Source organism: Dasypus novemcinctus, chromosome 9, assembly GCF_030445035.2.
Source record: "Dasypus novemcinctus isolate mDasNov1 chromosome 9, mDasNov1.1.hap2, whole genome shotgun sequence".
NCBI classification, from domain to species: domain Eukaryota; kingdom Metazoa; phylum Chordata; class Mammalia; order Cingulata; family Dasypodidae; genus Dasypus; species Dasypus novemcinctus.
The window spans coordinates 89,742,727-89,763,702 of NC_080681.1; the positions used below are offsets into that span (position 1 = coordinate 89,742,727).

Sequence of the window (20,976 nt, forward strand, 5' to 3'; positions counted from 1 at the left end):
CAAGACTCCAGCATCAAAAACTCCAATATCAAAACTCCAATTATCTTTTGCCATGTCTTTTATCTGTGAGTCCCCACCTACTAAGGGGGCAGGGATGCAACGTCCTACTGCTATATGGCCCAATCAAAGCCTTAATCAAGTAAACCTCTGAATCCAATATAATCTAATATGCCCACAGGAAAAGACCAGGTTATAAACATAATCCAATATTTCTTTTTGGAATTCATCAATAATATCAAACTGCTACACAACCCAGTTTAAAAATGGTGGGAAAGTTTATGTTGTATATATGTTTCCACAATTGAAAAAAAAGAAGAAAGAGAAAGAGAGCAAGAACAGCTAAAGAGATAATGACAATTAAATGCAATAGGTGATCCTGGACAGGATCTAATAATGGAGGGGGAAAGTCTCAAATGAACATTATTGAGACGCAAAAAATTAGAATTAGACTGTAAGCTTTATATCCATGTTAAATTTCTTGAACTTGATAACTGCACTTAAGGTGGGTACCCAAGTGACTATCCTTGCATTAAGTGCTCAAGGAACATTATATATATAACCTACTCTCAAATGTTCAGAAAATAGATGGATAGATAGATGGATAGGGATAGATGGATGGATGAAGAGATGGACAGATAGATGGGTAGATGGATAAATGGAGATATAGAATGATATAGCAAATGTGGTAAAATGTTAAAATCAGTGGAACTGGGTAACTGGGTGAATGGTGAGTTTGATGTAGTTCTTTGTATGGGGTATGTATTATCTTTGCAGCTGTCCGATAGGTTTGAAATTATTTCAAAATAAAAAATTTAAAGAAAAAAATGGCAAAAGATTTGAACAGATAGTTCCCCAAAGAGGATGAGAGAATAGTAAATAAGCATATGAACAGATATTCAACACCATTAGTCATTGGGAAAATACAAATTAAAACCACAGTGAGAATCACTATAAACCTAATAGAATGGCTAACATTAAAGAGAAGACAAACAAGAGAAATGGATACAGAAGATCATACAGTAAATGGACACAGACTGCAAAAGACAGTGGGGCAGGGGAGGGGGAGGGGGAAAATAAATAAATCTTAAAAAAAAAAAAAAGACAGTTAGGCAAGGGCAATGTCTAGTGAAAGAAGACAGGCCATTATGCCAGACCCCTGACATTGATGATTGTACTTACGAACCTTTACTTATAAAATTGAAACTTTGCCTAGTATTATATACTGCCTAAGAGTAACCTCCTGAAATCCTCCTTGTTGCTCAAACATGGCCTCTCTCTAAGCCAAACTCAGCATATAAACGCCCTACCTCCCTACCCGCCCCCCCACACACCATGAGACAAGACTCCTGGGGATAGGCCTCCCTGACACCGAGGGATTATTATCAAGCACCAACTAGCAGTGTTATCTGGAAAAAGACCTTGACCAAAAGGGAGAAATGGTAAAGACAAATGAGATTGTATGGCTAAGAGACTTCAAAGTGAGTTGGGAGGTCATTCCAGAGGTTATACTTACGCATGTTTCAGCAGGATCTCATTGACTGCCAAAGCAAATACTACCTCAAATAGCAGGGCTCCTGAAGGCTCTGGAGACATCCAGACACTATACTCAGGGCAGATAGCTCAGGAGTTCAATACCTTGCCAGCGGGCTCTACTTGGAAATTTATGTTCCCCAGTGTGACAGAGTTGGACTCAGTTGTGGTTTCCCTACACATGGCTCTTCTGACCCTCCTATTTGAGCCTATAATTAGTACTAAAGTGGATAGGTATATGTCCAAGACACTTAAATCTTTGGTCTGTCCATGTGCCAGCTGGGCCCTGAATCTCAGCAGAGTTGTAACACCTATTCTCCAGTTCATCAGACTCATCCAGGACAACTAACAAGGAGATGATGATGGCAATGCCCATTCTAAGGAACAGAGAGTATCTGCAACTGTAAGCAAGATAGCTCCATCCATCTGCTCCACGGGATCTAAGCTCCCTCTCAGTCAGAAGCAGAGTGGGCATCACCATCTCCAAATCCTCAAGATTGGAGAAGGAACAATGGACTAAAGTAGCCTTATTATTATTCTACTATAGACTTATTATTATTCTAGCAATGGAAGAACTCTTATCATTGATGTAAAGGCAGTGGCTACCAGAGGTTCTGAGATACGGGAAAGGGAAGAAAAGGTATAATATCAGGGCATTTTCGGGACTTTGGAAATGTCCTGCATGACATCACAGTGAGGGATAAAGGCCATTGTATGTTTTGTCATAACTTACAAAATTGTGTGGGAAAAGTATAAACTATAATGTAAACTGTAGTCCATGGTTAGTAGCAAAGCTTCAATATGGGTTCATCAATTGTAATAAATGTACCACACTAATGGAGAACTTTATTAATGTGGGAAAGCGTGGGAGTGGGAGAGAGTGGGGCATATGGGAATCCCTTATATATTTTATGCAAAATTTATGTAATCTAAATTTCTTTAAAAATAAAAAATAATAATTATATATATTTTAAAAAGGCAGATGGAAAGGTTGTAGATCAGCCAGAACTATTATATACCTTGCCAGTGGGAATACAAAGTAGCACAATTACTTTGGGAAACACTTTGGCAATTTCTTACAAAATTACTTATATACTTATCCTAGGGCCTAGTGATACCATTCCTAAGTATTTACCCAAGAAAAATGAACACATGTGTATACAAATGTTTATGGTGGCTTTATTCATAATTGTCCAAAATTGGAATTAATCCAAATGTCTGTCAACTGATGACTGGATATACAAACTATTATAGCCAAACAATGGACTACTACTCAGCAATAAAAATGAACTACTGATACACAGAATGACATGGATGAATCTCAAATGCATTATACAAATTAAGGAAGTCAGACTCAAAAGGCTACAAACTATATGATTTCATTCTGGAAATACGACGGGGACAGAAAACAGATCACTGGCGTCAGGGATGGGTTAGGGGAAGGGGTTAACTACAAAGGAGGACAAGGGAACTTTTTGGGAGTGATGGAATATTTTAGATCTTGATGCTCGTGGTGGTTACACAAAAGTATACATTTGCCAAGATTCAGAGAACTACATTAAAAACTGGCTATTAATATATATAAATTAAACTTCAATAAACTTGACTTTCAATAAAATCATGATATATCTATACAATGGTACATTATGTAATCATTTTAAATATGAGTTGATCTTTATATGCTGGTAACAGAATAGTCTCTAACATAAACACTAGGGTAAAAAGCAAAGTAAAGAACAACAAATACAGTTGGTTCCCATCTATGGAAGTATTGGCTGTCTTGGGGGAAGGGGTCTAGAGTAAGAATAAATACCTTTTATACTATTTCAGGTTTTTTTTTCCCTTAACCACATGCTTGTATTACTTTCAATTAGAAAAACTAAAAGGAATCTAAATAAGGGTCAAGGAAAACACATGTGTCTGGTCCCAGAGCAGAGTTGTATGAGTCTGAGAAAACGTGTAAGAATACAGAACACTGTGCCATGCATTTTAGAGATGCCCAATAAATAGCTGGGAAGAGCAACACATTTGTGTCACTTCAGAAGGCAGACTCTGCACAAGGAGATCTCTCTTTGAACACCAGATACTCAGCTGGCATAGGCCCTGCTTCACGCAAGAAGCTAAGTTTGGATGGCTCAAGTTAGCAAAAGAGAAGGAACATAAAAAGTAAATATTGCAGGAAGCAGACTTGGTCCAATGGATAGGGTGTCCCCCTACCACATGGGAGGTCCGTGGTTCAAACCCCGGGCATCCTTGACCCATGTGGAGCTGGCCCATGCACAGTGCTGATGTGTGCAAAAAGTGCCCTGCCACGCAGGTGTGTTCCCTGCGTAGAGGAGCCCCATGCGCAAGGAGTGCGCCCCGTAAGGAGAGCCGCCCAGCACAAAAGAAAGTGCAGCCTGCCCAGGAATGGTGCCGCACACACAGAGAACTGATGCAGCAAGATGACGCAACAACAACAACAAAAAGAAACACAGATTCCCGTGCCGCTGACAACAACAGAAGTGGACAAAAAGATGAACACACAGCAAATGGACACAGAACAGACAACTGGGGTGGGGGGGGGGGAGGGGAGAGAAATAAATAAAATAAATCTTAAAAAAAAAAAAAAGAAACACAGATTCCCAGTGTCGCTGATAAGGATAGAAGCGGTCACAGAAGAACACACAGCAAATGGACACAGAGAGCAGACAACTGGCGGAGGAGGGGAACGGAGAGAAATAAATAAAAAATAAATCTTTTTTTTTTAAAAAAGGAAATATTGGGAAGTAAACATGGCTCAAATGAGAACGTCTGTCTACCATATGGAGGGTCCAGGGTTCGATCCCCAGGGCCTCCTTGATCCGTGTGGAGCTGGCCCACGCGCAGTGCTGCTGTGCGCAAGGAGTGCCGTGCTGCCATGCAGGGGTGCCCCTGCGTAGGGGTGCCCCACGTGCAAGGAGTGCACCCTGCAAGGAGAGCTGCCCTGCGTGAAAAAGTGCAGCCTGCCCAGGACTGGCACCGCACACACGGAGAGCTGAAGCAGCAAGATGACACAACAAAAAAGAGATGCAGTTTCCCAGTGCCACCTGATAATGCAAGCGGATGCAGAAGAACACACAGTGAATGGACACAGAGAGCAGATAAGGGGGTGGGGGGGAGAGGAAGGGGAGAGAAATAAATAAATCTTAAAAAAAAAAAAAAAAAAAAAGCAAATATCCCAGATTTCCTTTTGGGCAATCTATTTCTCAGCATTTTGGACACTGTGTGCCCTAAACTTGGCCTTCTAAGGGATGGACACAAGCCTCCCCACAGTGAGTGGAGCCCACACCTGGAGGTCACCCCTGGAATTCCCAGCTCCTTTGGTGGTCCAAGTACTACCTCCCCACTGCTGGAGGGTCTAACTTTCTGAAGGAACAAAATGATCCTGACAGTCTCACTGCACTCCAGATAAGACAATCTCAGAACTTCAGACCCTTTTCCACATCAATGATTCAGGAAAAGAAATCTTGAAAAGATACGGTAGATAAGCAAGTAAATCTCCTCAGTGGAACTGGTGAAAGGAACTCCTTGAGTTTGGCATAAATTTTTTTGCAGCAAGTCTGATGCCAAGGAAATTAGAAACTCCAGAATGTAAAATAGACAAAGAGGGTAGGAGCTAAAACTTGGGTAGCTTCTAAAACCCCTCTTTGTTCCCTGCTTTATTTGGATATGTCTCCCTGAAGCCAGCGAGTTGGTCCGCAGCTTCAAAAAACGTTGGCCACTGATACCATGACTAGGAGCCTCTGGGCTGGGTGGCCTTGTCTGGCTGCTTCTGGAGACCTGGCTTCCATGGGACAACCACAGGTCCTACCTCCTTCCTCTCCTCCAGAGAAACAAGCTGTATTGACAGGTGCCAAGTTCCAAGAGGCAGGACTGGGTGTAGCAAGGGCATAGCAGAGGCTTGAGGAAATAACCAAATAAAACTGAAGTCCTTTCCAGGTACCCCCAGACACCAGGACCCAGCAGGAAGTTACAACAGAATCCCATTTTCTCAGGAGAACATCTGCCATGAGGGCAGGGTTCCGACTCCTGAGTCATGGACCAGGAGTCTAGGCAGTGGAAGGAAACACTTACCGGGGGAAGATGGCGGTCATCAAAGCTGAAGCATAGCCGGGCTTGCAAGCTCCCTCTGAAAAGTTTGCATACTTGGTGGCCAATTCAGCAGGTCTATGGAAGAGAAGGAAAATCATAGCTGGCCAGGCACTGAGCAGTCAGTGGGTCATTAAGTTATGAAGAAAAGTAGGTGTTTAAACCTTGGATAAAGCTTCGTTCCCTACCATCAGTGCTTTACGCCCTTTTCCAAATCAAGGCTTCAGGAGAAAAACAAAACAAAAGGAGTAGGCAGAAAAATAAGCAAGTTCCCTCAGCAGAATTTGATAAATTCCCATAGATTCTCTGCAGCAGCCCTGACACCAAGGAAATCAGGAACTCCATTGAGATTCCCAGACTGGAACCCCTACAGGTGTACCAAGGAGAGAGCTGCTCAGGCTCTGGTGAAAACAGGGACTGCCCTTTCCACCTGCACCTCATCAACTTTATTCTTTCCATACCATTATCAGTGCCCTGAAGATAGATAAAATACATGCGCTTGGCTGAGCTATTAATATAACCATTAGGTATTTCATGGAGGATGTCTCCTCTCTGCTGTTCTCTCTACTTGGACTGTTCTCCCTTGTCCTCTCCTGACTAATGCCTACTGGTCCTTCATGGCGAAGCTCAGATGTTCACTTCACTGGGATTTCTTTCCTGTCCCCTAGATTGGGCTCAGTGCCTCCTCTGTGCTCCCTGACCCCACATCACATGCTGATCCTATCAGCACCTGCCACGCTGGACTATGAAGTGGTATGTCTCCCTCATTATCCTGTACATTCCTGAAGTCAGAGCCTGATTTAACTCTGCACCCCCAGCACCTTGCACAGAGATAGACACAGAAGACCCCTATAACTTTCTGAAGGAACAAGATGACCCTGATGATCTCACTGCACTTGGACTGCAGGCAAGACACGAGTCAGAGATTGTAGAGTATTTCTCAGAAAATGTGTGGTTTTGCGGCTGTGTGACTACTGTCAAGTCACCTCACATCTTTGGCTTTCAGTGTCCTTATATATTCAATGTGGAGCTGGAGTCACCAAAAGTCTTCAGCCTAGAGAACATCACAAGCAAGAAAAGGATCCAAACAGTGACTGAGCTCGGCGACTGCTGGGCTAAGAGCCCCTTCACACGGGGGCACCTGAGTGAGCTCTGGCTGCCAGTTCCGAGTCCCAACCTCACCCGCCTCCGCCCTTGGGCCTGCTGCCAGCTCAGTGTTGCCCGGCTGCTGGGGCCCTGTGGCAAGCCTTCCCGCAGGGGTGCCTTCTGCAAGGGCTGGGTGGGGCGGGTGTGGGGTATGTGTGTGGCGCCTGTACCAGAGAGCCAGAAGCGGTGATGTCACTGCCTATCATGTGTCATGGCTGATTCACCCAAGTGCCCCCGTGGCGCTAGCCCAGTGCCTGGCACAGAGTAATTGCTCATCAAATTTAGACAAGTTCATCTGTAACCAGGTGCAATTTCTGCCAGAAATCTATATTTTTAAGCTTTCCCTACCAGTGAAATTCAAAGCCTGCGATGCAAATGTAAATGCAAATGTTGAGTGACAAGTCAAGGAGATGGGACTTTATTTGGTAGGCAAAAGAAAGTCAAAGGTTTTAACAAGAGAATAAATATTTTCTTAGGTAAACAACTGTAGTTTAGAAACAAAATATAAACTGCAGTGTAATTACTGACTTTACTAGCCGTTTTGGAGTAGGCAAAGTGATTAAAACATTCTAGGGGAGTAGATGTAGCTCAAGTGATTGAGTGACTGCTTCCCATGTTGGAGGTTCTGGGTTCAATCCCTGGTACCTCCTAAAAACAAACAAATGAAAAAACATTTATCATTTGGGAAGCAGATGTAGCTCAGTGGTTGTGCTCCTGCTTCCCATGTATAAGATCCTGGGTTCATTCCCTGGTACCTCCTAAAAAAAAATTCTAGATCTTTTCAATTACTCCTCACAACAATCCTGTGAACAGGTGCTCTTTATTAATTTACAGGTGAGGATCAGAAAGCTAAGGAGACGTATTGAAGACCACACAGTAAATGGTAGCCCTGGAACTGAACCCATTTCTCTCTAACACAGAGCAGAAGCTCTCAATGTGACTCTCCTACCAAGCTGGGACATAAGAAGTGCTATCAAGAGGAAGGTAGGGCCCAGGGATAGCACAGGAGCGGTCAGTGGTCGGAGATGGGGTGGAGAAAAGGGGTTCACGGAGCTCCTGAAAAGTATGCACCCAAGTGGCGAGGCGTTTCGAATCCCCTCGTATCCTGGCCTGCCAATCTCCACTATCTGCTTGCCTGCCTTGTACTCTGGGTTCTTGTGCTCTTTTGAATTCCAGAAAGTCTCACAAAGATGTTCAAAGGCAGATGGCGACCATCGTTCTTAACACAGCATCTTGCGGATACAAATATACGGGAGACAAATATTCGGCCACATCTTTTCTCTCTCTAATTCATACCATTGACTCTTGCTGAGGTGCTTTAAGAATAACGACTGTGGGACAGTCCAGGGTTCAGGCTCAGATCATCCACAAGGGAAAAGACAGAGCACTGGCAAGCTGGAGCATTAGGAAGCCGGAACCCAGCAAGGAGGGCAGGACATACTGCCCTTCTCCTGGCAGTGAAAGGTGGTTAGATATCAAAGACTACCAGCTCTTAACCCCCCACCCCCAATTAGAAAGTAACAGTAAACGTACAGATCTGGGCACAGTGGGCCACGTCAAGTCATTACCAAGTTAAAATGCCTTAGAAATGGCTTTCTGACTATCCCAGTGAGAGAAGAATAGGGGGAGTGTTGGGGATTCTGAGTCATACAGCAGGCTGGGACCTCTGGGGCAGTTAGCGGTCAAACCCACCAAGATTAACAGCAGCCAACACCCTCAGGCCAAAATAGTCAGTTTCTCTAAGGCACTCACACTCCAAATGCCAGGAGGTCCCCACAGATGTCTGATCAAATCATTCAGCCCTTTTTCTTCTTCTACTCTGGGGCTGCCCTTTCATTTGGGAAGCCTTAGCATTTCACCCAGTAAGAGCACCCATTGTCCTGCAACTGTGACTACCAGGCCCCTGGGGAGAAGAGTGTAAACCACTGTACTCCAAGAGGAAATCCAGATGGACCCACTGGAGCCCCAAAGCAGAAACCAGACTTCCGCTCCCCTGCTTCACTCAGGAGCACGGAATTTAAAGAACCAGGCCGAGCAATGGGTCGTAAACAGAAAGGGCATAGGATCTCGAATCAGAAACTTTCATGGAGGACCCTGACAAGCTGTGTGACCTGACAGAAAATATGATTCTCCATTTCCTCATCTGCAAAAAAACCCACTTAACTCTCAGGGATCTTGTGAGGATTTGATGGGCGAGCACATTTGGAGGTGCTGGCTGTCTCCTAAAGCAAGTGCAAATGTTACGCACAAGATGAGGTGCAAGAGGCAGGTGGTTAGATTGTGGAGGCTTTGAGTGCTTGGCAAACGTTTGGATTCTGCCACAAAGGAGAACCCCTGGATTATGTGGTGGGAGAGTGCCATGATTGATGTGTGCTTTAAAGGATCGAAATTGGGGCCACGGGGAGTAGTACTTCAGGAGGCTGAGAGGAACAGTCGGTGAGATAGAGAAACAACCACGAGAGTGTGATGTCCCAGTTGCCAAGGGAAGACGATGTTTTGAGAAGGACTCAGGGACCAACTGTGCTGAACACTGGCAGGTCCCGTAAGGTGTGGCCAGATGACAGGCAGCTGTATTTGGCAACGTGGAGGTCACTGCTGAGCTTGACAAGAGCTGTGTCTCTGGAGTGAGGGGGGGAAGCTGATTTCACTGGGTTTAAGAGAAAAAAGGAGGAGAGGAACTGGAACCATGGAATACAGGCTATTTTTTCGAGGAGGTCTGCTATAAAGGGAGACAGAAAAAAGGAACTAGCTGGAGAGGGGAAGCAGGGTAAAGGCAGTGTTTTTTCCGATATGTTTTTTATGGGGCTGGGGAATGAGCCTGGGACCTCACCTGTGGGGAGCCAGTACTCAACCACTGAGCCACACTGGCTCCCCTGAGTTGTTTTTTTCATTTGCTTTTGCTTGTTTGGGTTTTTTTGTTTTTAGGAGGCACTGGGGATTGAACTTGGGACCTCCCAGTGGGAAGCAGGCGCTCAACTGCTTGAGCCGCATCTTCTCCAAAGGTAGTGTTGTTTTGAGGTTAAGAAACATTTTAGCATGTTTATAAGCTGCTTAGAAGAAGAGAAAAACTCAGAATGCAGGAAAGAGATGGAACAGTTACTTGCAGGAGGAAAGTCCTTGAATAGGTGAGAGGGGAAAGAGTCTTGTACAAAGGTAGGAGGGTTGGCTTTAGTTCTGCTTTTGGCTTCTATTCTCTTACCTTGCCCTGGCCAGTGGACACCTATTCCTCTTTAAACATTCAGTTAAAGCACCACTTCCTTTATGAAGCTTTTCAGGATTGCTTCCCCTCCCCAAGTAGAACCAACCTACATCTCCTGGGGACTCCAGTCTATCTAGAGCAGACTCTTATCAGAGCTTACACACTTGTTTGCAAATTCTTTCCTTCTCTCCTACCTCTTTTCTCCCTTCTCTAATCCCTTTCTTCCTTTCATTCAACAAATATTTAGTGGCAATGAAATCACTCTGCTTGGATTTGTTTCCTGGCTCTATTCCATAGTAGTTTGTGTGACTTTGGGCATGTTACTTAGTTACTCAATGACTTAATTTCCACATCTTTAAAATGAGTATTACACTAGTACTTCCTACATAAAATTGTTTTGGGGATTATGTTGATAATAAAGTATTTAGCACAGTGCCTGGCACCGAATTATCACTTAATATGTGGTAATTATAACAATCTTATTGTTTTGTGCCAAGCACTCATCTGGGGTTAGAAGAGTAACTGTCCATTGAAATATTTCTCTCTCTTGGACCATGAAATTTTAGCATAATGTATCCCAAAGAGTAAGATAAGTACTCAGTAAATGTTTATTGGACTGAACTCATTGGTGACCTTGACCTGTAAGGTTAACTTGACAGATATGTAGGAGAAAGGTGGTGATGGCTGGGGAAAACAGGGAAAGGACTTTGAGGGTTATTCCTGAGGACTCTAGATCAGTGATGGGCATCTTGGGACCAGCGATCTAATCTCTAGAGTCTGCTCAGAGAGGAATGAACTTAGATGAGTCCCAACCACCCCTCAACCCATGGGCTATTTTAGCAATATGGAGTTCAAGGTGATTGTTATGAGAATACTATAAGATCATGTATGTGAACACCTATCACATTGCCTGACTAATACTAGTTTTCTTTCAAGCAAATAAAGTAACTTAATCAAAGCAGCCAACAGTAAGGTGCTGGGGACTTGTAGCAACATACAGATAACAACCCAGGGCACAGAACTCACTCCCACACCGCTTCTCCAATTCTATCCTTTTTAACCTTCTTGGTAGAGATGCATTTCTTTAATCACTACGCACTTGTTTTGGGAACACAGTGGGAACACTGACTTGGGAAATGGCAGAAGCAGCTTAGTTTAGCTCTAATAATCTCATTCTGTCATTAAATATTTTCGTTTTAATTCTTTTCTGAAATGGCCATTTCCCAAGTTACTTAAAACTCAATCCATAGATCTTACAAGCACCAAGATGGAAAATTTTCTCCTTTAAGGATAATTTCTATCTCCTTGGATTGCCCTCTCTTTGTTGCCCCAATATTACAGGCATTATCATCAGTCCCACATTTGGGGTGTGTCCTCTTTGAGGCTGCCAGTTCACACTCGGGCTTCTCTACAGCTTTTGACGCAGGTCCGGCCATCTGTGATAAACTCTGCAGCACTGTCTAATGTTTTCTACCATCACTGTAAGAAGAGGGACCGCTTGATCTGACCCATCTGGAATTTGTGGTATTTCTCAGTTCTGGAAGCCCTGCCTTTCTGCTCTTGCTATTGGGCACTACAATATCTTTTCATCAAATGGGCCACTTTCCTGTTTGATCAGTGATTCTGGAGCTGACATTACTGTGATTTATCTTTGTCTTTAGGGCCTTGTAATTTACTTCCTCTTGATTGGGAGGATGCTCTCCACTAAGCTCTTGCAAATATGTCAATCTGTACTGTATACACACAACTCTCCTCCTAGGGACGGGTTCAGACTACTATTGTTTCTACACTATATTTCTTTAAAAACACATCCACTTTGTGGGTGGTAGTGAAGAGAAATGATATTAATGAGCATAAACTAGGTGCCAGGCAGTTGCTCTAATTATCTAATTCAGCTTTACAATAATCCTCCAAGGAGGCACTCCTTTTAGACCCAGGCATGCGGGGCTGAAAGGGTGCCAGGGAAGGCATGGTCGGAAGATGTCCTGTGTACGTCTATGCCATAAAATTTAGCAAGGCAAATTTAACATGACCAGAAAACTAATTCTAGCACATATTTGCCTGCATACTCTGGTTACAACTTGCATTGTGGACATCATCAATGAAGCACAGTGGGAGAGTCATCGGAAGCTGGAACTCATGGGTGGCACGAAGGATAATGCAGAGTCATCGTAATGATGTCACCAGCATTAAATAACTAGCAGCAGAGAACTGAAGAGACCAGATCTAGATTGCTGCTAGACAAACAGGTCCAAAGAGCCCTGGCACCGTGAGGATAACAGCACTGCTGCCTTTCTCTTGTGGTGGAAGATATAAAATTAGCCAGGAATGATGGATTTAACAACACAAAACATGAAAAGATGCTTCCTAAACTGAATAGAAAGAAATGGGGCCTGGACACGCGATGCGTCTTTATGTTCACTAATTGGATGATAAACAGATACATAAGTAACTCGTCTCTTCCCATGATTTAGATTTATTGGCCCACCTGGAATTCCTGGTATTTCTCAACTCTGGAGGCCCTGCCTTTCTGTTTCTACTACTGTGTACTATAATACCTTTCAGTGAGTCAGTAAGTCACTCTATCATGTGGGCCCATGAATTTTTTTTTTTTTTTGAGGTACTGGGCTGGGGATTGAACCCTGGACCTTGTATGTGGGAAGCCGATGCTCAACCACTGAGCTTCATCAGCTCCCCTGAGTTGGTTTTTTCATTTGTTTGCTTTTCTGTTTTTTTTAGGACACACCAGAAACCGAACCCAGGACCTCCCATGTGGGAAACATGCACCCAAGTGCTTAAGCCACATCTCTTCCCTTAAAGCCAAGAAGCCTGGAGTCTAAGGTCTAGCCCTCCCATTTGGGTAACCTCAGTTAAAACTGCCTAAGTTTCTTTAACTCTTAAAATAGCTAGAATAATACACATTTTATAAGACTGTTTGGAAGATTAAATTAATATCTAGATCCATTGCTAGATTAATCTGAATTATTAGGGCTTCATTAATTTAGGGAGGGAAAAAAAATGGTCCTTTCCATTTTTTTAACTTGATCTCAGTTGGCTGTCTCTAAACTTCTGCCTGTTTAGCAGGGAGAGGTCAGAAGATACTGGGAAAGGGAGGGAGGGCTGCTGACCTGAGGCCGACATCCACATGATGCAGGGGCTTATCTTACAGCTTCCACCCAGTGGAAGGGCTACATGTCATTAAGATCTGTCCATCATGTAGTGAAAATCACAGTGAAAACTTGTCTCCAATTTTTCCAATTAGCACAAGAAAAGGGTAATTACCATGATTTTGAGATAACATTTCTCTAAATCCACTTAATCCAAACTTCTCAAACTTGTGTGTCATAGTCTAGAGGTTCTATGATAAAGGCCAGGCTCAAAGCCACAGCACAAACAGTGCATTTTCCTGAAGAATCAAGTTTACTTGAAGATATGGGGAAGAATGTATTAAAACAAATATTGTGGAGTAGAATGTAAAACATTTTAAAAAATAAGAATTTTTATGCTTTAAGTGGGTTGCTGTGTGGTATATTCTCACTCTCCTCTGCCACTATGGGTGCATGGGGGGAAATTTCAGAAGCACTGTGCTAAGGGATCTGAGTTCTCCATTTTAGTTCCTGCCCTCTAGGAGCCTGTATGCTAGTAAGCAAGAAAAGCAAGGAAAAGAAACATTATCTTTTAGTATAAATACAAGCGCAGAATAATGCACGGGGTGCGGGAGAACAGGGATGAGGCAATTTAAGTGGCCTGGGGAATCATGGCAGGCATCCTGAAGAGGTGGCATCAAGCAAAGAGAGGGGAATGAAAGACATTCCTAAGAGAGGATACGAAAGGTGCAAAGGCTCAAAGGAGAAAGAGTCCCAGCACATTTGGGAACTGGAACTAGTTTAGTACTGATGGAACAAAGTGTGTGAGACCAGATCATGGTCTTGCTACCAGTACAAGGAGACTGGACTTGGTGCAACGAGGAGTCACTGAAGGATTTCTGTACAGAGGAATGACATGCACTGGTTCAAGAGGGAAATGAGGAGGCCTAAATTAAGGGGTAATAGTGGATATGGAGAGGAAGGAAACTTGTAAGGGATATTTAAGAAAAAGAAGAAAAAAACAAAGCAGAGGAACAGAACCAACCATTATGAGTAACAAGTTTTTGTTTTTACATTATCTTTATTCTTCAAACAACCCTGTGTGGCAGGTATTATTCTCATTTTGTGAACAAGAATAAAAGCAGCAGATTTGATAGAGAGCTTTCTGATTTCAAAGCCCCTCCCTTTGTAATTAATAGAGTATTTTTTGGTAACAGTTTCAGCTTTACAGAAAAATTGAGCAGATGGTACTGAGTTTCCATACACTCACCTCCCTCCCAATTTTCCTTACCATCTTGCATTACTACCGTACATTTGTTACAATTAATGAACTAATAATTGGTACATTATTATAAACTAAAGTCCATAGTTTACATTCAGGTTTGTTCTTTATTTTGTACAGTTCTATGGGTTTTTGACAAATGTCATGCATCCCCAATTATAGTATCACACTGAATAGTTTCACTTTCTGCCTCATCCCTCACTCCTCCCTCAAATCCATGGAAACAGTGATCTTTTTATTATTGCTATAGCTTTGCCTTTTCAGAATGTCATATAGACTGGCTAATGAGACTGGCTTTGTTCATTAGTAATACACATTTAAGGTCCCCTCAAGTCTTTTTGTGTGTGTGTGTCTTGCTGGCTCATCTCTCTCTCTCTCTCTCTCTCTCTCTCTCTCTCTCTCTCTCTCTCTCTCTCTCTCTATTTATTTATAAATAAATGTTCTCTGTGTCCATTTTGCTGTGTGTTCTTTGTCTGCTTCTGTTGTTGTCAGCGGCATGGGAATCTGTTTCTTTGTTGCATCATCTCTCCATGGGTGCGGCACCATTCCTGGGCAGGCTGAACTTTCGCGCTGGGCGGCTATCCTTACAGGGCACACTCCTTGCGCGTGGGGCTCCCCTACGCGGGGGACACCCCTGCGGGGCGCGGCACTCCTTGCGCACATCAGCACTGTGCATGGGTCAGCTCCACACGGGTCACGGAGGTCTGAGGTTTGAACTGCGGACCTCCCATGTGGTAGGTGGACACCCTATCCATTGGGCCAGGTCTGCTTCTCTCTCTCTCTTTTTTAATCACTGAATAATATATGATGTGCCACAGTTTATTTATCCATTCACCTACTGAAGGACATCTTGGTTGCTTCCAGTTTTTGAAAATTATGAATAAAGCTTCCATAAACATTCACATGTAGGTTTCTGTGTGGATATGTTTTCAATTCAATTGGGTAAAATACCTGGGAACTAGATTACTAGATTATGAGATTAGGTCTATCTTTGTAAGAAACTGCCAAACTGTCTTCCAAAGTGGATGTACTATTTTGCATTCCCACCAGCAATAAACAAGAGTTCCTGCTGCTCCCCATCCTTGCCATCCTTTGGTGCTATCAGATTTCTGAGTTTTAGTCATTCTAATAAGTATGTAGTGGTGTCTCATGTTGTGTCATTTGTAATTCAATAACATATATTTAACATCTTTCTATATGCTTATTTTCCATTTGTATGTCTTCTTTGGTGAGGCATCTGTTCTGATATTTTGCCCATTTTTAAAAATAAATTGCATTTATCCCACCCCCCAAGATGGTTCCCTTGTCTGTCTGCTCGTCATCTGCTTGCTGTGTCTGCTTGTGGTCTCCACTTGTCTCCATTCGTCTCTGCTCATCTTCTTTTAGGGGGCACAGGAACCTCCCACGATGGAAGCAGGTACCCAACTGCTTGAGCCACATCCACTCCCTGCTTGTTGCGTCTGCTGGTTTGTCAGCTCGTTCCTTCAGCTTGTTATGTCTACTTTAGGAGGCACTGAAACTGAAGCCAGGGTCTCCCATGTGGGAGACAGGCACCCAATGCCTAGGTCACATCTGCTCCCCTGTTTTGCCCATTTTTAAATTGGGTTGTTTTCTTATTGCTGAGTTTTAAGAGTTCTTTGTATATTTTGGATATAAATCCTTTATCAGATATGTATTTTGCAAATATATTCTTTCCTCTATCCTTTCCTTCTCTTAACAATATCTTTTGCAGAGCAGAAATTTTTCATTTTAAAAGTCCAACTTGTCAATTTTTTCTTTCATGAATCATGTTTTTGGTGTATTTAAAAACTCATTGTCAAACCCAAGGCCACCTAGATTTTATCTTATGCTATTTTCTATAAGTTTTATAGTTTTGCATTTTACATTTAGGTCTATGATCCATTTTGAGTTCATTCTTATGAATGATGTATGGTCTGTGTCTAGATTCATTTTTTTGCACATGGATGCCTAATTGTTCCAGTATCATTTCTTGAAAAGACTCTCCCTTCTCCATTGAATTGCCTTTGTCTCTTTGTTAACGATCAGTTGGTTATGTTTGTGTGGATCTATTTGTGAGCTCTCATTTCAAGTCCATTGATCTATTTGTCTATTTTTTTGTCAAAATTATGCTCTCTTGATTATGGTAGCTTCACATTAAGTCTTTTTATTTTATTTTATAAAAATTACTTTTTAAAAAATTGATTTCTCTCCCTTCCTCCCCGCCTCCAGTTGTCTGCTCTCTGTGTCCATTCACTGTGAGTTCTTCTGTGTCTGCTTATATTCTTGTCAGCGGCACTGGGAAACTCTGTCTCTTTTTTGTTGCGTCATCTTGCTGCTTCAGCTCTCCATGTGTGTGGCGCCACTCCTGGGCAGGCTGCACTTTTTTTGTGCAGCGTAGATTTCCTTACAGGGCACACTCCTTGTGCATGAGGTTCCCCTATGCGGGGGACACCCCTTTATGACAAGGCACTCCTTGCATGCATCAGCACTGTGCATGGGTCAGCTCCACATGGGTCAGGAGGCCCTGGATTTGAATCCTGGACCTCCCATGTGGTAGACAGATGCTCTATCAGTTGAGCCAAATCTACTTCCTCACATTAAGTCTTGAAGTCAGATAGTTATCAGTCCTCTGACGTTGTTTTTCTTTAGTATTATGTCTGGGTGTTTTGCTTTTCCATATAAACTTTGGATTCAATTTGTCAATATCCACAAAATAACTTGCTGGAATTTTTGACTGGGATTGCATTGCATGTATAGATCAAGTTTGGAAGAAGTGAGATCTTAATATTGATTCTTCCTTTTCATGAACATGGAATATTTCTCCATTAAAATAGATCTTTGATTTCTTTCATTAGAGTTTTGACATTTTCCTCATATGAGTCTGTTATGGTTAGGCTAGGTAATGCTGCCCAGCTGTTTGGTCAAACAAGCAATGGGCTAAATGTAATACAAGGGCATTTATGGACTTAAATCATCAATGAGCTGATTCCATAGATGGCTGGTTACATCTACAATCAACTGAGGAGATTGCCACCAGCAATGAGTGACATCTCATTCAATCAGTTGAAGGCCTTATAAGGGGAAGTGATTTTAGCATTCAGAGAGGGAGAATTCCCATCTCTACTTAGACAGCCGGCATCTCCTGGGAACTCATCAAGGACCTTCATCCGAGCCCCCGGTGTGCAGCCTGCCCTGCAGAATTTGGACTTGTGCATCCCCATGGTCATGTGAGACAATTTTATAAAATCTCATACTATTTAGAGATATCTCCTGTCAGTTCTGTTTCTCTTTCCCTAGAAGACTAAAACAGGATCTTATTCTTTTTATATTTATACCTAAAATATGTTTATTATTTATTTACAGATAATATATATTATTGTATTTGTCTGTCAGTCTTATTTTGGTGCTAATGTAAAATATATTGTTTTTTTTTTAATGGTTCACAGATGGAAGCAGTTTTATTAAAAAAAAATTAAAAGGGCAGGCTATGTGTGGTTTCTCAATTTAAAACCATAATGAGGGGTATACAGGAACCTCCCATATTTTTTAATGTAACATTTTTTTTCAAGTTTGGGCATAAATTTTATTTATGTATATATATATCTAATAATTTTGTACATGTCAAACCTTTTTTATTTTTTTTAATTTTTTGTCTTTATTTTTTTAATATTACATTAAAAAAATATAAAGTCCCCATATACCCCCATCCCCATCCCCCCACTCCTCCCCTAATAGAATATATTGCTTTTAACTTCAAATTCCTATTGTTCATTGCTTATATATAGAAAAGCTATTAATTTTTTTATGTCTTGTATCCTACAGTCTTGCTATAATAACTTATTAGTTTCAGGAGATTTCTGGTCAATTCTTAGGTATTTTCTACATAGACAATCATGTCATCTGACCACAAAAACAGTTTTATTTCTTCCTTCTCCATCTGAATATATTTGATTTCCTTTCTTGTCTTATTGCATTAGCTAGGTATTCCAGTTTGATGTTGAATAGTAGTGGTGAGAGGGGTTATTCCTGCCTTTTTCCCAATCTTAGGAGAAAAGCATCTATTTCTCATCACTTAAATATGTTAGCTGTAGGTTTTGTAGATGTCCTTTATCAAACTGAGGAAATACCCCTCTATTCCCAGTTTGTTAAGAGATTTATCATGAATGGGTGTTGGAGTTCATTAAACGTTTTTTTTCTGCATCTGTTGAGATGACCATATGATTTCTCTTCCTTTATCCTGTTAATGTGATAGAAAACATTAATTAATTTCTGAATGCTGAAACAGCTTTGCATACCTGGAATAAACTTGGTTGTGGTGTATGACTCCTTTTATACATTGTTGGATTTGCTTTGCTAATATTTTGTTGAGGATTTTTGCATCTATGTTCAGGACATATTGGTCTGCAGTTTTCCTTTCTTGTAATGTCTTTGTTTTTCAGTATAACATAACTACTGCTACACTAGCAGTAGTTATTATGCCATATTAAGATATGATTATAGTGACAAGTTTGAAGGCTATAACTCCATGGTTCTAAGCCCTGGCGCATTAGAATCACCTGGGGAAACCTTTTTTTTTTTTTTAAGATTTATTTATTTTTATTTTATTTCTCCCCCCTCACCCCAGTTGTCTGCTTTCTGTGTCCATTCACTGTGTGCTCTTCTGTGTCTGCTTATATTCTCGTCAATGGCACCAGGAATCTGTGTCTCTTTTTGTTGTGTCATCTTGCTGCGTCAGCTGTGTGTGTGTGTGGTGCCACTCCTGGGCAAGCTGAACTTTCTTTCGCGCCGGGTGGCTCTCCTTAAGGGGCGCACTCCTTGCACGTGGGGTTCCCCTATGTGGGGGACACCCCTACGTGGCACAGCACTCCTTGCATGCATCAGCACTGCATGTGGGCCAGCTCATCACATGGGTCAGGAGGCCCTGGGTTTGAACCCTGGACCTCCCATGTGGTAGGCAGACACTCTATCCATTGAGCCAAATCTACTTCCCTTGGGGAACTTTTAAACATTAAGGTGTTTGAGCCCTACCCCTGACTAAATCAGACTCTCAGACGATGAGGTCCAGGGTTGAGAAACATTGCAAATAGACATATTCCTATGTTTAGGCAGGGGCTTCACCTAATAGGTGAATTTATTCTTGATATCAGTCACCTGGGGCAGAGGAGCAGCTCTCAGACAGGAAATGGAATCTTTAGAGCAGTAGTTCACAACTTGGCTGCATATTAGACTCACCTGGGGAGCTTTAAATCTCAGTGTCCAAGCTATACCCCAACCCAATGACAAGAATTCATGGGGGGTGGGGGGGCAGGGTCATTAGGAATTATTAAAATTACCCAGGTGATTACAATATGCAGGCAAGGTTGAGAACCACTGTGCAGAGACAGCCCAGGTGAGCCACCAAGTGGGAATTTGGCTCTTTGGATCTTGATGATATCGGTATCAAGATGTCTAGGATGAAGTCTTTGAGCAGTGGATTGTGAAACAGGCTAGAAGAAGCAAAAAAGCAAAGGACCAAGCCAAATCCTGCAGTGTGTGCTCTCCCAGTGGGAACTAAGTATAGCCTATGCTTGAGTTAGCTACAGAAGAGACAAAACTGCACTTCGCACACCAGACCACTTTTTCAAATTTCTTGTATTCTTAGGGTTTATTTCCCTATTGTCCTCTTTTAATCTTTAGTGAAATATTTTAGCTTTGCTAAAAGGAATCAAAAGAAAAGCCACCCCCCACACATACACACACATACTTTTTTTTTTTTTAGAAGGTACCAGAGATTGAACGCAGGACCTAGTACATGGGAAGCAGGCACTCAACCATTTGAGCTATACTCACTCCCCCCCACCCCATATACTTTTTTAAAAAAAGATTTGTTTTATTTATCTCTCCCCACTTGTTGTACTTGCTGTGTCTGTTTGTCTTGTTTCTTTTAGGAGGCACTGGGAACTGAACCAGGACCTCTGATATGAGAAGGAGGTGCCTAATTGCTTAAGCCATCTCTGTTCCCTGCTTTGTTGTGTCTCTCATTATGTTTTTCCTCTTGTGTCTTTTGTTGCATTATCTTGTTGCGTCAGCACACTGTGCCTGCCCATTGCACCAGCTCGTTGTCCTGCTCATCCCCCCTTTAGGAGGCACTGGGAACCTCTGCTCTCTGTTTTGTTGTGTCTCTATGTTTTTCCTCTTGTCTCTTGTGTCATCTTGTCATGCCTGCTCATTGCACCAGCTCGCTGTCTTGAGGAGGCATCAGAAACTGAACCATGGACTTCCTGTGTGGTAGGTGGGAGCCCAATCACCTGAGCCACAACTGTGTCCCCCCATATACTTTTATTTTATTTTTTTAAAGATTTATTTATTTATTTCTCTCCCCTTCCCCCCACCCCCGCCCCAGTTGTCTGTTTTCTGTGTCTATTTGCTGCGTCTTCTTCTTTATCCGCTTCTGTTGTTGTCAGCGGCACGGGAATCTGTTTCTTTTTGTTGCGTCATCTTGTTGATGTCAGCTCTCCATGTGGGCGGCACAATTCTTAGGCAGGCTGTACTTTTTTTGTTGTTCTGGGAGGCTCTCCTTACGGGGCACACTCCTTGAGCGTGGGGTTCCCCTACACAGGGGACAACCCTGCATGGCACGGCAC

The 20,976-nt window shown here is 42.4% G+C and overlaps 1 protein-coding gene across 6 annotated transcripts in view; it reads right to left on the minus strand.

Annotated features, from left to right (window-relative positions):
• The window catches only part of ST3GAL3 (ST3 beta-galactoside alpha-2,3-sialyltransferase 3), a 319,352-nt gene that overhangs the window by 86,003 nt on the left and 212,373 nt on the right, over window positions 1-20,976 (minus strand). For 4 of the 6 annotated variants that reach the window (XM_058303745.2, XM_058303747.2, XM_058303746.2 and 1 more), the window contains one exon: window positions 5,626-5,718. The exons of the other annotated variants lie outside the window; for them this stretch is intronic. In XM_058303745.2, coding sequence (XP_058159728.1) covers window positions 5,626-5,718 — 93 coding nt within the window. The remainder of the gene's footprint in view (window positions 1-5,625; window positions 5,719-20,976) is intronic. 6 annotated transcript variants of the gene reach the window in all.